We start from the raw sequence: 20,348 nt of genomic DNA on the forward strand, positions 1-20,348 counted from the left end.
CTACTTTTTCTGGATTTTGAGTTTTAATACAAATTATAATTCCGATAACCTAACAAATTTTTATCATAACTATTAACCTGTTTTTCTATAATTAAAAAATACCAAAATATATCTTTTTGTAATTGAAGCGCCGAAATAAAAATATACATAAAAAGAACACCGGTGTCCCATCTACGTCAAAGTGTTTAAAAACTTAGTAATTTGAAATTTTTAATTTCTTTAACTTTGAATACTGCGTTCTAAGGATATTGGTATAAAATGATTATATTTTGTGGTATTTTATGAGATATAATCAAAGTCAGCTTTAGTTAAAAATTGCTTTGCTCGCAAATGCTGTTCTTTTTCATAATATATAGAGCTTCTGGATATGTCATAATCTGTAAAGTGCTATAAAACCAAATCTTCTAAAAGTTTCCATTATGATAAGAGGCGGCTTATACTTAGGCAATAAAATATTTCCTTGTTATATTTTTACGATGCATGGTTATAAAAGCGACTCTATATTTACCTGTGGATAAAATGGTTTTCTTCTAAGTATTGGCAACCAGTGGCAACATCTAAAGCCATCTTCAGTAAATCACTGATGGTCAGTGTTGACTGTTTATTCTGCAAAGAGCGGAAGGTTAAAAGTATTACTCCTTACAAGTCCTAAATTATTGCTTTTGGAGATTCGATTAACCCTTTAATCAGCACTTAAAGTACATCAGCACTTTAAGTCTAAAGAAAGTTAAATTAGATAAAATGGATATTCTGTGAAGAAACTAAAGATAGTTTTTTTAAAATAATTTCTTATATTTAATAACCGTCGTTGAACAGCCGACTCAATTTTATGCGTTTACGGCTATTAATGCTCAACTTCATAGCTTTGTAATTTTGAACCCAATCCCGAAAACAAGGGAACTCCTGGATCAAGTATTGGGAGAAATATGCCTTCGTGGATGACTTTTTGACGGAGCTAACACGCATTTGCGTTACATGGAGAGGAAAACCACGAGAACCTCCCAGGATTAGCCTGACGGCAAGGGGACTTTAACCCATGATCCGTCTACCCCTGAGGGTACTTTACGTTAGCACTGTGGTCGGTGCAAGCCCGGATGCGGAACTCGTATCCAATGGGATTCGAATCCGGTTCACCGCATTGGAAGGCGAATGCTCTATCCTCTGAGCCATTGCGGCTCAACTAAAGATGGTTTATCAAAGAAAATGCTTTTCAATGTGAGTTTGTCGATCACACAGTAAATAAGATCACACATATATATTTTTACGTATGTACATTGAGCCAAAAGAAACGGACCACGCAGAATAACTTTTGACCCAATGATCGGATTTTCACGTTCTAGGACTTACTCTTAATGATTGGAGGGAGTGGCCTAAAATATGCTAATTAATAAATGTAAACGATTTTTTGAGTTTCGAAATTAGACACAAAAACGCCCTTTCTCTGAATACCCTTTTTATGACGGATACGGATTTCTGACCTTCAGAATATAGGGGTAGCAGCAACCTAAAAAATATGGTTCCCATAGTTGGTAAAGAGTGCGATCCAAAGTTTGATCCCCTTAATGATAATTTTTGCATATTTCACCCTATCTCGAGAACTTGTGAAGCGAATTAAAAGAAACTTTTGCACACAACTATAAAATTCATTTGCTTAAAGACAATTGAACTAAACATAAGATTAAAATGAATAAAAAATAAAGAGTAATATTGCTTACAACCCTAACGATATTACTTTTCCTTCCTGAAACAGTATATAGGATGCTTGTTAATAGCTCCATATTTTAAAGTAAGAAAAGTTTTTTGCCATAGAGGAGAGTTGCCTAAATCGTAACTCTAGAAAATCGTACCATCTTTGATTTCTAAACAAGTATTGCATAGCGAATGCTTTAGTGGATAAACTAGGAAGTATTTTTTCTCACATGGAGATCCGTGCAGAAGAAACAAGTCGCTGTGTACTTGCATCAAGTTTTAATTTAAGTGAGCCAGTTTTACAAGTTTTTAATGTAATTTTTGAACATCCTATGCAATATAGCAGAACTAAAGTAATGTCATTATATAAAGCATCATGCAATTCATAAGCTACTTATTTTATCATGTTCTACTTGCTTGCTAACTATTGTTTGAGACTTGGAATAAAGTTTTACATAGTTTCATTGTTTACATTGTTTAAAGCTTTACATAGTTGCCTAAATCGTGCTGCGTCTGCAGTCCTAAATCGTACCTATACGAGTTGACAGCAATGTATCAATTTCATCTTGTTATTTTACTTTGTTACAGTCATTTGTCATTCATCATTGAAGATGATGAATGAGAAACAAAATGCGACGTAACAAACGACGTAAACAACGACACTGAAAACAACGTCGGTGGAACTTACGATTTTTAAATAAAGTAAATTTTTCAAATGTAATTGCCTTTGAATTGTTGCAGATAAAAGGGTAAACATTAAAAGTGGAACTTTAAATAAGGTAACTTTCCTTTAAATGCATTTTTCTAAATCCCAATCTTTCTAAAAACCAAAAATTAAAAAATACGCTAGATTTTTAATAAATAAATAAACTATTGCATTTAAATTAAAATCAAGCATTTAAGACTACTCAAATATTTAACAACTATAGTTCTATCTGAAATTTAGGTAAATGTAGTGGACTAAACTCTATTAGGTTCAGAATGTATGAATAGAAAGCAACAATACAGATGGCTCTAATGACATATCTTATTTTTCTTAAAACAGTAAGGAAGTTCAGAAAATCGATTTTGAGCTTGAAAGGAAATAATATCGATTAAAACTATCGAATTTGAAAGCGGGCTTCCAAGAACCAAACTTAGAAATCAATTTTAAGTTCGAAGAATAATCCATCATTAAACAGAAGTTTAAGAGAGGATAGTAGTTATAGAAACAGTTACGTTGTTAATCATTCTTGTTGCTAATCGTTCATGTTCTATTATTAATACTTCCAGGAAATTTCCTGGCAATAATTTTGTTTCCATTTTTGAAAAGAAATACGATAGTTCAGATGTATTTGATTTTCAGCAAATAGATCTCCTAATGGTTGTGGGAAAAAGCAGACAAACATCACTTCGAAGAGAAATGGAAGCAATGCTATTGTATCGACGATGAAGACAATACTCCAAATAGTCGGTCAAGAGGTTTAGTTTTCTCAACAAAAGCGTCTACATTTTTTCAAGGAGCTAATTAACTTTATAAATCGCTCACAATAAAATTTTGCAATTGAAAGTGTTGCGAGAATTTATTTCTTCCAACAAGATTACACTTAGCTTATACTGAGAATTATAGTTCGTTGACCAGGAGTTGGAACTTGACTCCACCGCCTCAGACGCAGAAGAGCACTGTTTGTGTTTGGTGTCCTCCTCGGACGCCGAACACAAACAGTGACTTCTTTTTCAGTCACTTACTTCACTTTATCATTTGCTGTTATACCTTTCGTTTCTCTAGCTAATTAAATATGTTTTAAATTTAAAAACTGCTGTTTTCTCAGCAAAATGTCTCAAAAAGGACAAACTATTCACTCAACAGGGAGAAATATCACGGTGCGAAATATCATCAAATTTATGCAATATTTAATGTTAAAAAAAATGCAGATAAAGTTTGCGAAATAAATATTTTTGCCATACGATCACCAAGTAGCAACCTTGTTCAGAATTGCTCTCAACTTTCTCCCAAAAATAGCGAAATAGTATCGTCGCATACCATGTGATGAAGGCGGAGCCAAGTGCCAACTCCTGGTGAACGAGCTATACCTGAGATTCTGACAATGTTGGTGGCGAGTTTTATAATCTGAGTTCCAGTTTGGCTGAAAAATAAAGGCAGCTGATGCACAGTTCTGACCTTATAATGCAGTTGGATTCGATCCTAACCTCCACGGTTTTTTTTGGCAAACAACTGTTTGTTTGCGGAAGTGATTTATTAACTAAAACAAGCAACCAACTTACTTACTGAGATCTCTTGTAATCATTTTTGTCTAAAACTTAGCATTGGTGACAAAGATCATGTTATACGGTATCGTTCGTTTATACCAGTGTCTATAATAGTTAGTTAAGTTAATAAAAGATTAAAACTAATTGGATTTGTGGGAGTCAAGGATTTTGTAATTTTGACTTGTCCTTACGCATAAAACAAATAAAATAGTGAAGTTCCGTTGTTTCTATATGCTTCAGAATGAAATGAAGTTCTTTATGTTTATCCACTGAGTTTTAAATTTATCCATAAGCCATTCAACTTATTTGAAAGACTCAAAGCTCACCTATGATTTTTCTCTTCATTAATATGTGAGTTGGTACGCCGAAATTACTAAAAAACCTTAGTATATTTGCGAAAAAAAATTAATTGACAAAAAATACAAATAGTTCTTTTTTATTGATCTTCAATAAAAATCTATTTGTTTTCAATGTATGTGCAATGACAAAACTTAGCTATATTTTACTTAATATCTTATCTGTATGCAAAATATCTTATTGATTTAAAATAGCAATTTGTAGCTTCAGTCATCCAACATTTGTGGTAACTAATAATAGATTTGAAAATTCTTAATTTAAGAAATACAAATCGGGAATTTTAAACATTGAAATCAAAAATTTTGAGACAGTTTAATCCAATTCATGTTTTTAATACTTAACTGAATAATATCTCAAACAAAAGTGCTCCCACAATTCAATGGTTAGAACAGAAGAATTCCACTCAAAATATGCGGTTTGAATCAAGTTCCCACCTTTTAAATAATGATTTCGTTATTTTCTTTCTATATAAACTGTATGCAAATAATTTTATATTTTCGATTGCTGTTGGCCACAAAGTGAATGGGTGGAATTTCGAGTTTTGAAAAAAGTTTAAGAAATTTTTTTGTCAAAAAACTTTTTTAAATGAAAATAAAATGTTAACTGAACGAACTTCTAAAAACTCAGCGGTACAAATATAAATAGAAAAAAAAACGATTTTTCTGAATATTTAGGAAAAAAATTACATCGAAGCTAGCCATTTGCACGCTCGTCAGATCATCCGACAAATTTTAAAACTAAAGATATTCAAGTAACTCTCTTAATGGAACATTTTAATTAACACAAGCTTTTAACTATCTAATGAAGGAAACTCTATTAAAAGCTTAATCAGAAAGTTGTACAACACGGCATTTTGCGGTCTGTCGTAAAACAGGAGACCTGTTACTCTTGGACATGGACTATAAAATGGAGTCATTAAAAGAGAGAGGACTTACTGGCCTTGGACGACACTCCCTGAGGAATGATTTGAGGTCTCCACCAGGAAGAAGTTCCAAGACGATATAGCGCGGCATTTTGTCGAAACAGACACCGATAAAGCTGACAATGTTAGGATGACTAAACTTGCTGACATGAAAGAGATTAAGGCAGATTAGTGACTTTGAAACGTTAATCAACATTCTAAATCAGTATATTCTTAGATTGGAAACATAATTTCTAAGACATGTGATTGTTATAATTAGTGAAGTTTCGAAAAGTTTCCAACGGCTGTTCTTCGAAAGCTTTATTGTTATATGGAATTACATTTTTTTACTAAGGAATATATATAATTTAATAACGTCTGTAGGCTTGTAACAATTATTCATGACAGTTAGGTTAATATCACTGTTCTGTTTTAACGTCTGTGAGTTTGTTAGAATTATTTATGACTATTAGGTTAAGTTTTATCCCACTTTTGACAGTGCTCTCTATTGCTGATGTATGAATATAGTTCGGAATGTCCCTATGACGTACAGCCGCAATTTTAAGAAAATGATTAATGATTGTTATTTATTTTTTTCAATCCTTTGAAGCAAAATTAAGTAGCCATGCTAGTTTAAACTATAATTTTGTTGGAGAAACACGATATGCTGTGCAATTATGAAAGAAAGGGAAAAAATACCATCCAACTTAAACAAAACTTGTCAAACTCTATTGTGAGTTATATATATTTTTAAAGCTTATCAACCTAAGTAAACAGTAGCAATGTTACAAGTACAATTCTTTTCTGTTGTGGCTGAGATCAGACATATAACTGAAACAGTAAAAACAACTTTGATGGTCGAGAGCAGACATTCGATTTAAGCAATAAAAGAACTTTTTGGATGAGATCAGACATACGACTGGATCAGTAAAAAAGTTTTGGTGATACAGAGCAGACATACGACTGGAACAGCAAGAAAACTTTTGCAGATGAAAAACGACAACTGGATCAGTTAAAAAAAAGATTTGGTGACCGCGAGCAGACATGCGACTGGAAGAGTAGAAAAAGACTTTGTGGCTGAAAAGAGAAAAAAAGCTTTCGAAGCCGAGGTCAGATATTTGACTTGAGCAGTAAAAAAGCTTTTTGGCTGAGATCAGATATGTGACTGAATCAGTGAAATAATCTTTGGTGGCTAGGATCAGACATTAGACTAGAACAGTAAGGAAAATTTGTGGCAGAGAAAAGACACCACGATCAGTAAAAAAAAAGATTTGGTGACCGTGAGCACACATACGACTGGAACAGTAAAGACGTTCTTGTGGTTGAGATCAGACATACGACTGGAGCAGTAAAAAATCTTTGGGGGTTGAGAGCAGATGTACGACTGGAACAGTAAAAGCGATTTCGCTGAGATCAGACATATGACTGGATCAGTGAAATAATCTTTGGTGGCTGAGATCAGACAAACGAATAGAACAGTAAAAAATTGCGACTGAGAAAAGACACCAGTGTCAGTAAAAAAGAAAAAAAAAGATTTGGTGACCGTTAGCACACATACGACTGGAACAGTAAACACGTTTTTGTGGCTGAGAGCAATTATCCAACCACAAAAGATTAATATTTGAAAAGTTACTCTGACGTTGAATTAATTGCTGATCAAAAAAAAGGAGAAAATTGAATTGCAATTTCTTAAAAATATTTTATACTATTTAAGCTGCTTGCTCCGGACAACTCTTTTCTAGCAGACAGAACACTCTTATGATAGAAGAAAAATATTTCCCATTTTTAAAAAGTTAGAATATCAAAATGATAATTTTAACAAACTGAGGACTAAAATTTAGTTAAGGACACACTGGCTGTAAAATTTATTCTTAACGAAATTTTAACGAATTGCAATTTAGTAAGAGAAAATAGTCTTAAAACCATTTGGTTAAAATTTTATTTCCAATCTAATGCTGAAAAAAAAACATTTTTAACTTACCTCATGATCAAAGCTTCCATTAGGAAATCGAATACCGATTGGTTTGAAGATAGTTCTGGGAGAGTCTATTGGAATAAAATACTATTCAATTAGAACAAAATAGGTTTAATACTGTCTGCAGTACAAACATTCACAATGTCTTAATAATTTTCATTTGCTGTTTGAAACAATATTTATATAAAAACAAATTTATAATACTAATACTAGTGATGCAGTAAGACTAAATATTTAATGAGCACCGTTCTAAAATTTGATGCATTTTTTGACTAGTTCCAAAATAAACAAAGAAACCAATTGATAGTGATAAACTACTTATAATTTCAGTTTTAAATACCTTGTATATCATTTAGCATAATATTTTGATATAATTTATTAGTTATAGCATATTAATTCGGTAAAACTTACAGTGGAGACTAATAAGAAATAAGAATTGCTTTGTATTTGATGGGTATGTAACCTGATTAGAGCGAGAGTAAAATGCATAGTTATATGTACAATTGAAAATGAAATGATTAACTTTTTAATTTGATAAACTAATTAATTAAATATATAATAAAAATTGTTATTATTATACACATTTTTAAATAATTTATTAAAATATTACAAATAATATTAATGTTAAGCAAATATATTAATCATGTAACTATTTAACCTGATATTAAAAACCAAGAATAATTTATTGTACGTCGTATTACATTAAACAAATTGTTATACGTAATTAGTTTAAAGATCTTATTTTTCCATACATGAACTGCTCAGTTAATTTAGGAAAAATATGTTTAAAGCAGAAAGATAAATTCAAATAAGTTTTTTTAAAAATAATATTATTTATCAGCAGTAATTCACATCAACATTAAATTGTCTCGAAAAATATATTCGCAAACGATAATAAAATTTAAATTATAGATAGGCATTATTACAAGTAATTCGATACAAGGTTTTATTTTCTTAATATATTTCCCAGAGCAAATATTACATATCTCGTTAATTTAATATGAAATAATTTAAAGCAAAATGACAGTTTCAATATAGTTTTTTTTATTTTTTTCAAAAAATGAGGAATATTTCTTTGCAGTACTTCACTACAACTTTAATTCTTTTCGAGCTATACATTCGCAAACGATAATAAATCTAAAGTAATCGATGGAATGGTGGAACAGAGACGCCCTCTGGTTTACTAGGTGTAAGCTGTACTAAATTAAATTAGTATCTTTTCTTGAATAAACAATCTTTTCGGCGAAGTCTGTGCCATGTTAATGTAGTAAATAGATTAAAGTGATTTAGTAAGAACCTAAGATTTGCTTTATCACAAACCTTGTTTAAATGTAAATTATTCTTCGGTTTTAATTAAATCAAAACGTCTCATTCAATACATTTTCTAAGTAGGAACATGTATTTAACAAACTTTGAATAAATAATACACGTTAAAGTAATGCATTAATAAAAGCGTCGAGCATGTTTAATATTTTGTTGGATTATTTATTGAAATACACTAGTTAAATTAGATTGAAATTTTTACGAATTTACATAGCTGCTAGAAGACTTAGATATAGTTTAATATTAAAACTCTTGTTAAATTATACATTTAAAATTTCAAAGATGGTTTTGAATGCATCTTGATCAATGATGATTTACTAAAAGTTTTTCCGATATGCACGCTGTTTACTTTTCATTTTAAAGTTTGAATTTAATATCACAAATGTTTCCGCGGGGTCTATGTGTTACATTGCTATTTTCTTAACTAAGTTGAAAAGTATCGCGTGTGTCGCTAAGCATGTAAAAGTTAAGATGTTTTAAGTTAAACTAAACTGCAACGTACCTAGAAATTAATGTGTGGCGTAGTATTGACGGCGTATTTCTAGTGGTCAGCATTTAATAAATTTTGTTTTGTTTCATCGTATTTACTGATATATTTTCAGTATGCATAAAGAACTTATAAAAATAAGATTAAAAGCTTTCCTAAATAGTTTTTTTAAATATTCCTACACTTACTCATACGCAATTAACAAAATTGATAATTAGTTAATTGAAACTTACCTTAACAGCGACTGGCATTTCTATATTGTCGACAGGATTTCGAAGTGTACCTTGATACACTTCGCCAAATGCACCATTTCCTAGAGCACTAAAATATAAATAGATAATAAAAATCTGCATGTTTGAAATAAAACTCACAATTAATTCATTTGTCTGGCTCTTTTTTTGACATTTTTTGCTTTAGAGGCATTTTGGCTGACGTTTGACCAAAAGAGCTATTTTACTAATTTGGACATTTTGAACACGAATTTTGATGAACACTCCCAAATCTTGGCCTACTGCTCAGAATTCAAAATGGCGGATGTTTCCTCAATATTACACTATTTCAACTTCTATGACCATTTTTTTTAATAAAAGCCAATTATAATTATACTGTTCATTTTGCAGAAGAATATAATAATAATTAGTACAGACTGTTCATAGAGCTGTTTAACCATTTTTGGTTCGGGAAATACCTTGAAAATTATTTCGTGTGATTGTTTTTAGATTTGGATATTATTAATTTATGAAGTTGTTTTTGATGCTGCATAAACGTTATTTTTCTATTTATAGTGCTTTTTGCTGTTATTTGAATTTTGTCCCTTAGTTTGGTGTTTGATCTAAGGAATTAAAGTAAAATGCACAGCTGTTGAATGAAAAAAATTAATAAATTGCACGAGTAGATCGATTACGTTAGCCGATAGGAATACAAATGAATTTATAGTATTCATAATTCACATTTATATTATTCTTAAATTCCTTTATTTATACTTTTATAGTAATTCTAAATTATTACAGTACACCGTTAAAATTTTCATTTTAAAATTATGGTAAAATAACTGGCAGCTGTCTTTCCATCCGATTAACCGTGAAGTTTACGGTGAGGAACATTTTTTTCCTTTATGATTTTGAAACCATTTACAAAAAGTATGGTTATAAGACCATGAATACAAAACTATACGTTTTTTTAACCATTTACAACTAGCATTTTTCAAAAGAGTAAATTTTCTTTTAATTATTTAACTAGACATAGGAGCTCGGCTTTTCGTAAGGTAATGGGCATTGTAGAGGGCCGGGCACTGGAAATTCTTCATGTGTTGAAGGGAATGAAGGAAATATTGTGGTGTCAACACTAGGACTCGAACTCCAGTTCTGCCGGTCATGAGAATGACTGATAAGCCCGCTTGGCTATGATATGTACTCAGTTGCTAAGGACTAAGTAGCTTCATTAGGTGGTTCTAGCTGGTGCGATTCAGAGCCCCTGATTTAGACAAGCCAACTTATCATTTATTTTTGAAGCAAAGAGCTAACATAAGCACGTAACATAACTAATACTAACATAACGTTAACTTACGAACTTGTTTGCTCCAATATTGCTTGATAGGTCAGCTCTGATAGTATAGGAGCCTTAGTGCGATTAAATCCTGGTTGTTTAACCACACTAGGTAAAAGCAGTTAATAAACGGCTTTTCTCAAACTTAACAGTTTGATTACCATTTTATTTATGGCTCTTTGACTGTTTTGATTAAATATGGTAAAAAAACTATTCAATAAATTGTTATTTAATTATTTTTTCAGAGAAATATCTAACAGTGTACTCAGGAATTCTTTTGGTAATTACGCTGGTCGTTTAATCATCTTTTTTGGAGTTTGTACTAAACAAAAAGAACAGAAAGTTATTGCAGTATAACTTAACTTTGCAACATTTGCGAAGCCGCGCAGAACAACATTTTTGGCTAGCACAAAAAACATTATCATTATCAGCAGCTTAGGAAATTGGTTTAAGTGTGGTGAAAATAGGATTATAACTCTTTGCGTTTTCCTTCTATCTAGAGTCGGTAATTGATGATGAGACAGGGTTGAAAGAAATTGAGTATCCTCCGTAACTGAAGTTTGATTGTGACTACCAATGTTCCAAAGATGTTCAGTGTTCTGATAGATTGAAGACGTGTAAGATTTTTTTTTATTTCACCGAACGAGGCACGTCGTTTAAACTTTTGGAAAAAAACGTGCGACGTCGATTGAAACTATTGAGTCAGCTACCTGAAGAAGTGAATATTCCAACTTTAAATATTTGAGTAGAAGCAAAGTCTATAACACGGTGAATTTGTTATACAGTAAGTGCCATACCGTTTTTGAACAAGCATAATACCGTTTTTGAATAAAGTGAACTCGATTTTATAACTGTTCAAAGAAATATCATAGAATATAAAACAGTTTTAATGCAACCATTTTGCTTATTGACACAGTCGATGCAACAACCCCTATGGTCCAAACGAAAATTGGCGTTATTTTGGCAAAAACATGTCAGAAACTGACTAAAACGCATTTTATGTCAATAAAATAAAAACACTATTTAATATTAACATTAAAGGTAAAAAATACATAAATTATTTTTTAAAAAAACGGACTTCTTTTAATATTGCTCTTAAACTTTAGACACACATTCAGTGCTTTATTCTAGATTTTGGAATTTTGCTTCAGGAGAAGAATGTCATGAAATTAGAACATTTTGCTCTTCCACCTTTCGAATTGATGGGTACTTGCACTTCAAGAAGTAGAAATCACGTGTACCCACACATGTGACCTATGACGCCAGCAGATCCTTTATAAGCAAAATGGCCTGTTAAATTTGAACTAAGTTCCTCCACGTAAGTTATAATGTTAATTAACGTGAAGTTAATTAAATACAGGGCGTTATCGCACATCGAATTTATTCAAATACTTTCTCGCCTAAGTTTCTTACTTACTTTGATTTATTATTTTATTGTAACCGCGTTATATTTGTGTATAATTTGTTTGTTTATGTTCTACATAACTTCGTGCCTGTCTTTGTTTTAAGTAAGAAATATATAGGAAATCTTTGTGAAAGATTCTTTGTGCAAGAATATATAATGTATCACTTAGGAGAATTGATACTTGGTGAGTTTGACTTACTCTAAGTAGAGTGAAAAGAATGGTTGCTAACGTAAACAAATGTCACGTTTCAACAGCCAATCTGGATCGAGATACCCACACTACGTCACTTGCAGGTATCCCATTACGCTGCGATTTTTAATTATTGTAAGCAAAGTGCTTTTCGCAATCTTGAATAATTTAGCAATTTGTGTTATCCACTTCCTCTAAAATTTTTAATTTCCGCTCTAAGCATTGCACTGGTTAATTAAGCTGGTTAATTAAGCATTACACTCGTTAGGAGCAACCATTTTCACTGCATAACATACGTTCTGATAACGAGCAAAATTAAAATAAAAAAAAAATGCGAATAATAATACCACGCATTTTAACTCCGAAATGTATTATCTCTTACAAAAAAGAGTGAAAAATGTAGTTAATGACACTATCCACACAAAAATTTCCCAAGTGATGCATTATCTTTTCGAAAGCTTTCAAAACGGTAAAATATTTTATGCCTTTAATTTCACGCACTTTGCATTTAAAAGTTTCTGTAGCTAAAACGAGAAACCTGCCTTGTTAAGTGACTTATAACTAATGGTTTAAGAGGTAAAAATTTTGTAATTTCGTAAAAAAATTTACACTTACTTAAATAGATTTAAGTTTTCTCGTGGCACCTTCTTCAAATCCTGTTCAGTAAAAGTGTTTCCTCCGAATTCGTAGTTAGGGTTGTTCTCGGATACCATGCCTCCGATATTTCTTAAACGATTCAACTGTTCATCAGGACTGTTCAGTGGCTGATTGCTGACATCTCTCGATCGCTGCATTTTCCTATATTTGGTAGCTGAAAACAGAGATACTGTGCATGATGCTCTTTTTCTTCACGATGAGCTAAGCTTGATTTAACTTAAATTCATTTTTTGTTTACTTCAGACCACTATTATCTCCTCATTTAAGCTCTCTTTCTCTCTGATATTCCTGTTAAGGCACAGGGGGGCGATTGTTCTTGTTTTCCAGTGGCGCCATCTATGGCCAAGAATTCGACTTCTGTCACACCATACGTCACACCCGCTTATAGGGCGCACCCATTCATACATTCATCCATAGATCGTAATTTTGACCTAAATTAGATAACGATCAATCTCCAATTCAGTACCCCCAGAGGTATTAATTTGTTATGGGAACATGGAGGACTTTGCGACTGAACAGATTTACGTGCATCAGTCACCATTTACTACACAGATAGTCTTTGGTCGACGGGGTTAGAACCCACGAAATCTCGGACATGGGCCCAGCGCCCTACTATTTGTAAGTTTTAAAAATTTAATAATATTTCCTTTTTTTTTTTTTTGCTTGTGTGCGAACTATTTTTAGAAAAATTCAGAAAAATAAGCATCGTAACTATATCCTTTACATTATTAGGTTATCTAAATCCATTATAACATGCATAAATTGTTCATAGCAGCGTTTAAGTTCTCTCTGACATAGACAACACGTTTTTCATGTAGCTGATAATATTTCGGTGCGTACTATATTGTTATCAAGTTGAAATTATTTAAAAGTGTAAAGCTACTATCTGAAAGCACACTAATATTTAATTTTATATAATATTATTTTATATAAAATTAATATTATAACTAATATTATATTTTAAATACTATAGCTGGTCACTGTATTGCCCAGATTTTTTACATTTATTAAGAATACTTTTTTTTTCTTGAAATCTTACATAATTTTTGATTTTGATACTTGTAAACTAAGCTCAGTGGCGCGACAGCCCATAGAGGGCCAAGGCCTACCGTGCCTATCTCAGTTTCCATGACCTTTGGGCACTGGGATGCAAGAGCACATGTTCCGGTTGGGTGGTCAGCCTAACGTGGAACCCTCAGTGTTTAGTTCCCAAATATGCATGGTACTCATTTCATCGACCCATTGAAGGGATTAAGAGCTAAGTCAACCTTCCCCGGCCCGAGGATTGAACCAAGGACATGTGGCACGATAGCGGGTAGTGCTACCACTCAGCCACCGGGTGTCTTTTGATATTTATAACCTAATTGAATAAACTCTATTCTTTTCAAACAATTGTTATTATCTTTCAACGTGCCAAGTTAATTAGGAAATTTTCAAGTATTTTCAATCGAAAATATATCATTCTGCGCTCGATTAGATAGAGAGAGATCGATTAGAGCAGTCATGTCAAAGATGCGGCCCGCGGGCCACATCCGGCCCCCGGTTCGTATCAATACGGCCCGCGATCGCGATGTGTCACAGAAAGAAGAATCGTGTTTTTTAGAGCTTTTAGACTTCACTCGATTCCTCTACGGAAGTTTTAAAATGTGCACACTACATTTATAAGTAATTTCAAGGGCAGCGCGTGCCTAGACAAGCGAGAGAGATAGACAGTAACGCCATTTCTTAGCAACAGGCGGAATCTTCGACTGGAATATACTTAGCAGCACAACTACGGATGGCGCTCCTGACATGGCTGGCAAACATTCGGGAGTAGTAACTAAATTAAAACAGAAAGCATCAGGGAATTTTGTGGGATTTCCCTGTATAATTCATCAGGAATCATTGGCATCCAAACATTTAAAAATGGACCATGTCATGCAACCTATAATTAAAATAGTAAATTTTATAAGGAGCAGAGGACTAAATCACCGACAGTTCAGGCAGTTTTTACAAGATTTGGACGAAAATTTTTTTGATGTCCCTTATTTCACCGAAGTTCGTTGGCTCAGTCGAGGAGTAGTTTTAGAAAGATTTTTTCCATTACGTGACCCTATTCAAGCTTTCATGTTAGAAAAAGGTAACCCAATTGATTATGACAATGACTGGTGGATTGATTGTGCCTTTTTGGTAGACATGAATTAACACTTGACTGATCTGAATGTAAAATCTGATTGTCACTCAAATGTATTCATGTATTCAAGCCTTTGAAACAAAGTTAAGGCTGTGGGAAAATCAGGTAAAAAATCAAACTTTGGATCATTTCCCTCATTTAAAATCATTTGGCACAGTGAACCAAAAAAAATTGGATCAGTATTCTCAACTTCTGCAAAATCTGATCACGGAATTCAACAATCGTTTTGAAGACTTCCACAAAATGAATGAAACGGAATTCCCAATTTTCAACAATCCATTCAATTTTGAAGCTTCACAGACACCAGTTCATTTGCAAATGGAGTTGATAGATCTTCAATCGGACAGTATTTTGAAAGAAAAATTTGAAGGGATTAACGCTCTTACATTTTATGCACAATATTTCAAAAGTTTGGATAACTACCCAGAATTAAAAAAGCATGCAGAACGCATTCTGTGCATGTTTGGTAGCACCTATTTATGGGAGCAGATTTTTTCCGTCATGAAAATAGAAAGGAACAAACATCGCGCAAGACTTGCGAATGAACATCTCCAATCAATTCTTAAAATAATTATAACAAATACGAAACCGGACATCAATGAGCTTGTCAAAAACAAGAGAAGTCAGGTATCTGGATCCTCGAGCTCAAAATAATAACCATCTTTTATAACTTTGATATGATTTTTAACAATCGTATATTATAAACTATGTAATTAGATAGAGAAAATTTTATAATAATTCAGTATATTTTTTTTATTTGCATCTGGCCCGCCTACATATTCTAAATTTAATATATGGCCCTCTGCAAAATTGAGTTTGACACCTCTGGATTAGAGAATTAATTTAGGTATCTTGTAATAAGCCTAGAGTAATAGTGATGACCTAGTGTAAATATACCCTAATTAAAGTTTTATAGCTATAAGGGAAAGCAAATTTATTCTGATTGAGTAAATCTTTGTTCATTTTCTTATAACCCCAAAACCATATGGGCTGCTTATGCAATATAAGACGATTAGTAATTACTGAAGACTGTTCCAATTACCCTTGTGCAGTGTTTAACCGGAATCCTACACATTCTTAAAACTTTTTCAAATAAAACGGAATATTTCCTGTCGGAATTTGTTTCCGAAATTGTCCAGAAACCGGAATTTGACAACAATAAGCGAAAAATTTCAGTTCGATTTAGGCGTTATTGGATTAATTAAATGAATAGGAATCTAATTTCCTTTTAGAAACAACTACTAGAAGATTAATTAAACTACTTACTTGCAAAGAAAATGCCGATGATGAGAACTGACAGAAATATAACCACTCCTAGTATGATTCCAACCAGCATTTTGGGTGAAACACTCATGCCATTCGGGCCTGAAAACATGAACACATTTTAAAAAAGAAAAGCAAATTTCAAAATTAAATCAAAGTCACAATCATGGGGAAAAAAATTTTACTCGTACACTATTTATTTTTTAATTTTTTTTTTCGTATTGAACTATCAAGAATTAAGCAGTAAACTGCGTTTAAAGCTACCGTTAACCACAAACAAAAGACAGTATAAATGAAAATAGTTCGGACATCCCAGACAGTTTTGTGTGCTATTTCAATGCCATGAGAAACGGAGAGGATTTCTTCAACATTATGTTCCCCTCCGCAGAGGATTAAAATTGTGATGACATGTCTTCGGATCATCCTCCGGCATGTTTCCTAGACCGTCGCCAATAACCCATTGTGCAGCTCTAGTGCGACGTAAATTAACAACAACAACAACAACTTCAACATTATGCAGTAAGTTGGAAGCTCATTAATTATGTGGAAAGGCTTCAGCTGTGGTAAATATAACCTTGTTTGCCCCCTCCACGCCGCATGGAGGCTACTGATTACCAAATAATTCTGGAGACAAATTTACTGCCATTTGCAGAGAGAATTGGTGTCCCAAGTAGAATTCTCCCAGACAACAGTGTCCCTATTTAGGTTCCAAAATCTTTGAACAGATAGGTTTTGGATAATAGGGTGCAAGTCATAAAACCGTCTAGTGTTTTTTCTAATGTCTATTCCTACGAAAATGAGCCAGCAGCTTCAGTCTGTGGTAGAATTAAAAATCTGGGATAATGTTGATGTTTAATGTTATTTTCCTTCAGAGATAGGTAAATTGCACGCAACTTCGTAAATAATATTTCAAATCATACCTAAACATTTTACATTTTATTTTACAACCGTCGTAGAACAATCGATCCAATTTTAAGTTTACGACTACTAATGTTCAACAACGTAGCCTTGTAATTTTGAACCCAATACAGAAGACAAGGGAACTCTTGGAATGGGAGATATTTGCCTTCGCGGAAGACTTTTTAATGGAACTACCCCGCATTTGTGTTACATGGAGAGAAAAACCACAAGAGCCTTCCACGGTTAGCCTAATTGCAAGAGTACTCTAACACATGATCCGTCTACCACTGAGCATATTTTACGCCAGCACTGTGGTCTGTGCGAGTCGGGTGCGGAATTTGTATCGACTAGCCATAGTTGAGATTCGAACCCGGTTCGCCTCATTCTTAAACGCTCTATCCCCTTTGCCGCCAAGGTTATACTTAAACATTTTGGATTAAGTAGCTGTTAGTAGTAGCGGCTTTACTTCTGAAGAGCGCATTTTTCAAATATTTTTAAAAAACTAAAAAAAAATTTCCTCCCAAGTAAGGTTAGAGTGGAGGTGAATTAATTATGGTCAGCATCAATTCAAGGCATACCACAAGACATGCCTGGATATCAAAGCACATCTTTAATAATTGGTAGAAGAGCGTTTTCAAAGAAGAGAAAATTATTTATAATTTTCATTTCGTTGGTTTTCGTCCAAGAAATTTCAATATGTGCTAAATTCAAAGAACATTGGAGATTTTTGAGAAAGCTCCTTTGCCAAGTTTCAAAACCATGTACGGGGACTAGTTTTATTGCTATCAGAAAGATGATGCTCCTTCGCATATTGCGTACACCTTTCTTAGAAATTCTCGTCTGAGAATTGCTGAGAACCTATTACACACGAATTAAAAATCATACGCATTGAAAATCATACACGCATTCTACGAATTAAAAATCAGAAGAAATCAGCGTTAAAATATATGATAATAGAAGGAATTTTTTAATTTAATTAAGATTAGTAATAAGCATTTGAAAGAAGTTTTAGAATTTCTTACTTTTATATTTTTATTTAATTCTACTTGAAAATGCATAAAATAGTTGACTTACTTTACCTGAAATAAAATTCTTAAGAATCACTAATGTCTTATCTTTTAAGTAATTAAACCTATTTCGCCTTACTTAAAGCTCTCAAACGTTAATATAGAATTACTTTGCGGTAAGGACCCTTTCTAAGCTTTTGAATGGGAATTAATTTTACATTAAATTTAATCTAGGTTTTAAAGGTCATTTTACAACAATTTATAATCCTTTAATGATAGACAAAATTAAATTCCCTTTTCCTTTTTTTACTAAGTTTATCAAGATTTATTTGTGTTTATAAATAGAAAAAGCATAAAATTTTTCTGGCATACATATAACGTTTCAATAGAAATTAATAAAACAATAACTCATTATAATTTCATAATTATTGATGAATGAAATCAATTTTGTTATACATCAATATTATAAATAAATTTAATTATAAATCAATATCGTTTCAATATTTGTTTAAACAATGGTATTCTCTTTACGTTAAATAAATTACTCAACAGCGATTTTTTTTCCGTTTGAAAAAAAGTGTTGCCACTCACTTTAAGTTTTGCACTTCCGGTTAGTCTGCTTCCCGCTAATATTTTGATTTACATTTTTTGGGGTTTGAAAATCTGGCAACTTCGATAAAAAAAAATAATTGTGTTTTTATGTTTTGCGTTCCATTTTAAGCGCAGTTAAACCTATTATAAGTCAGGTTTATAAGATTTTCATCAACATTGATGTGCGAATGCGCATTTAAAAAAACTTGTAAATATTTTATTATGTAAAAGAGCTTTCTTTATTTTTTTTGTATTATTGTAAAATAATTTAATAGATTAAAAGAAAACGACTTTGAACAATTGGGTTAGCACAAAAGAGTAACCAAATTCTACAAAATTGTTACACACATTATAATTAATGGAATATGAGATAAATGAAAAATATATGATGTTTTCCTCTGTTAAGAATGTTCTATGTGTAACTCTTTTGCAGTACGTCAAATGTCTAATCGATAATAAAGTTCATTCCACACGTTTTGTAGTTTCGTACCCTCAATAGCTTATAATGCAGCTCAAATGGATTGTTTAAATTCTTGCAGTGTTATATAGGTGGTTCATAAACAGTTTCAAAAGGAAGTGGGTGTCAAGTGATTTATTTCTTATCATAGGGCCACCAAGATCCCCTGACCTTACACCATGCGATTTTTTCAAGAAAGATGAGAGTTGAGATCAAAGCACTCTTTATCACCAGTAATGCCAAAAACTTCACAAAAATTTAAAGTATACATTTTGTGAACAGGCATCAGGAACCGATAAAAGAGCAAAACTACAAAATGTGCGGAGCGAAGTTCATTAGAGATTATGTTTTTGTCGTTTAGCAAAACACATCCAACACATTGAATATTTGTTATTGATAAAAGGATTTATTTTTCTTTTATCTCATTTATAGTTTATCATAATATAATGTGATAGTTGTGAAAATATAACGATACAAGGATCGAACTTTCATTAGTGAAGCAACAAAATTTAATTTCAAATGATCTCAACAAATATCGATTCAAGAACGGTTAAAAAATCAGCTTTCAAAGTAGGCAAATTTCATATTTTCTTTCAAAATCAAACCGATGATGAAATGAATTAACAACATCCCTTTTTACGAAATCAAATGAATCTTTAACTTTGCAACATAGATGTCGTGGAGGCCCAGAACTTAGAGAATCGAACAGGGTTCGATCCTCGACTCCACTAAGACTCACTGAGTACGTGTGATATACGTGCTCGTGAAATCTGTGGTATCGAAAGTCCTATGGTCGATCGCTGAGCTGGACCATGGGTTCAGGGATCAGGAGAAAATTTCTTTCCCCTTCTATGTCAAAATTGTAACCTCACAAGTAAGTGGTGCTGACATCCATCCTTGATGTTTCAGGCTACGACGAACTTTCACCGTTGTGGTGTTCTCCTGTCAAACGAAAGGCGCACCTTCCAAAGGCCAATGGCTGGCGTTCATGGTTTTTCCAAGTGTCATAAGAAACAACAACACTTTGCTTACTTATGTAAACATTAGTAGATTGTTTACATTTAGTACTTTTATAACAGTGTTATTTTATTGTTATCAATATTAAAGTTTTACAGTATGCTTAGAAATAATTTTAATTATTTAATTTATATATATGCTACTGATTACCAAATAATTCT

The 20,348-nt window shown here is 32.4% G+C and overlaps 1 protein-coding gene across 1 annotated transcript in view; it reads right to left on the reverse strand.

Annotated features, from left to right (window-relative positions):
* Nucleotides 1-20,348, reverse strand: part of LOC107456001 (leukocyte tyrosine kinase receptor) — a 219,144-nt gene that overhangs the window by 27,694 nt on the left and 171,102 nt on the right. Inside the window, exons 17-22 of the mRNA XM_071178398.1 lie at nucleotides 16,219-16,317; nucleotides 12,738-12,933; nucleotides 9,216-9,303; nucleotides 7,179-7,243; nucleotides 5,232-5,361; nucleotides 509-606 (exon numbers count right to left, since the gene is read on the reverse strand). Coding sequence (XP_071034499.1) covers nucleotides 509-606; nucleotides 5,232-5,361; nucleotides 7,179-7,243; nucleotides 9,216-9,303; nucleotides 12,738-12,933; nucleotides 16,219-16,317 — 676 coding nt within the window. The remainder of the gene's footprint in view (nucleotides 1-508; nucleotides 607-5,231; nucleotides 5,362-7,178; nucleotides 7,244-9,215; nucleotides 9,304-12,737; nucleotides 12,934-16,218; nucleotides 16,318-20,348) is intronic.

The sequence above is a fragment of the Parasteatoda tepidariorum genome, chromosome 3, assembly GCF_043381705.1.
Source record: "Parasteatoda tepidariorum isolate YZ-2023 chromosome 3, CAS_Ptep_4.0, whole genome shotgun sequence".
In the NCBI taxonomy this organism is placed as follows: Eukaryota; Metazoa; Arthropoda; class Arachnida; order Araneae; family Theridiidae; genus Parasteatoda; species Parasteatoda tepidariorum.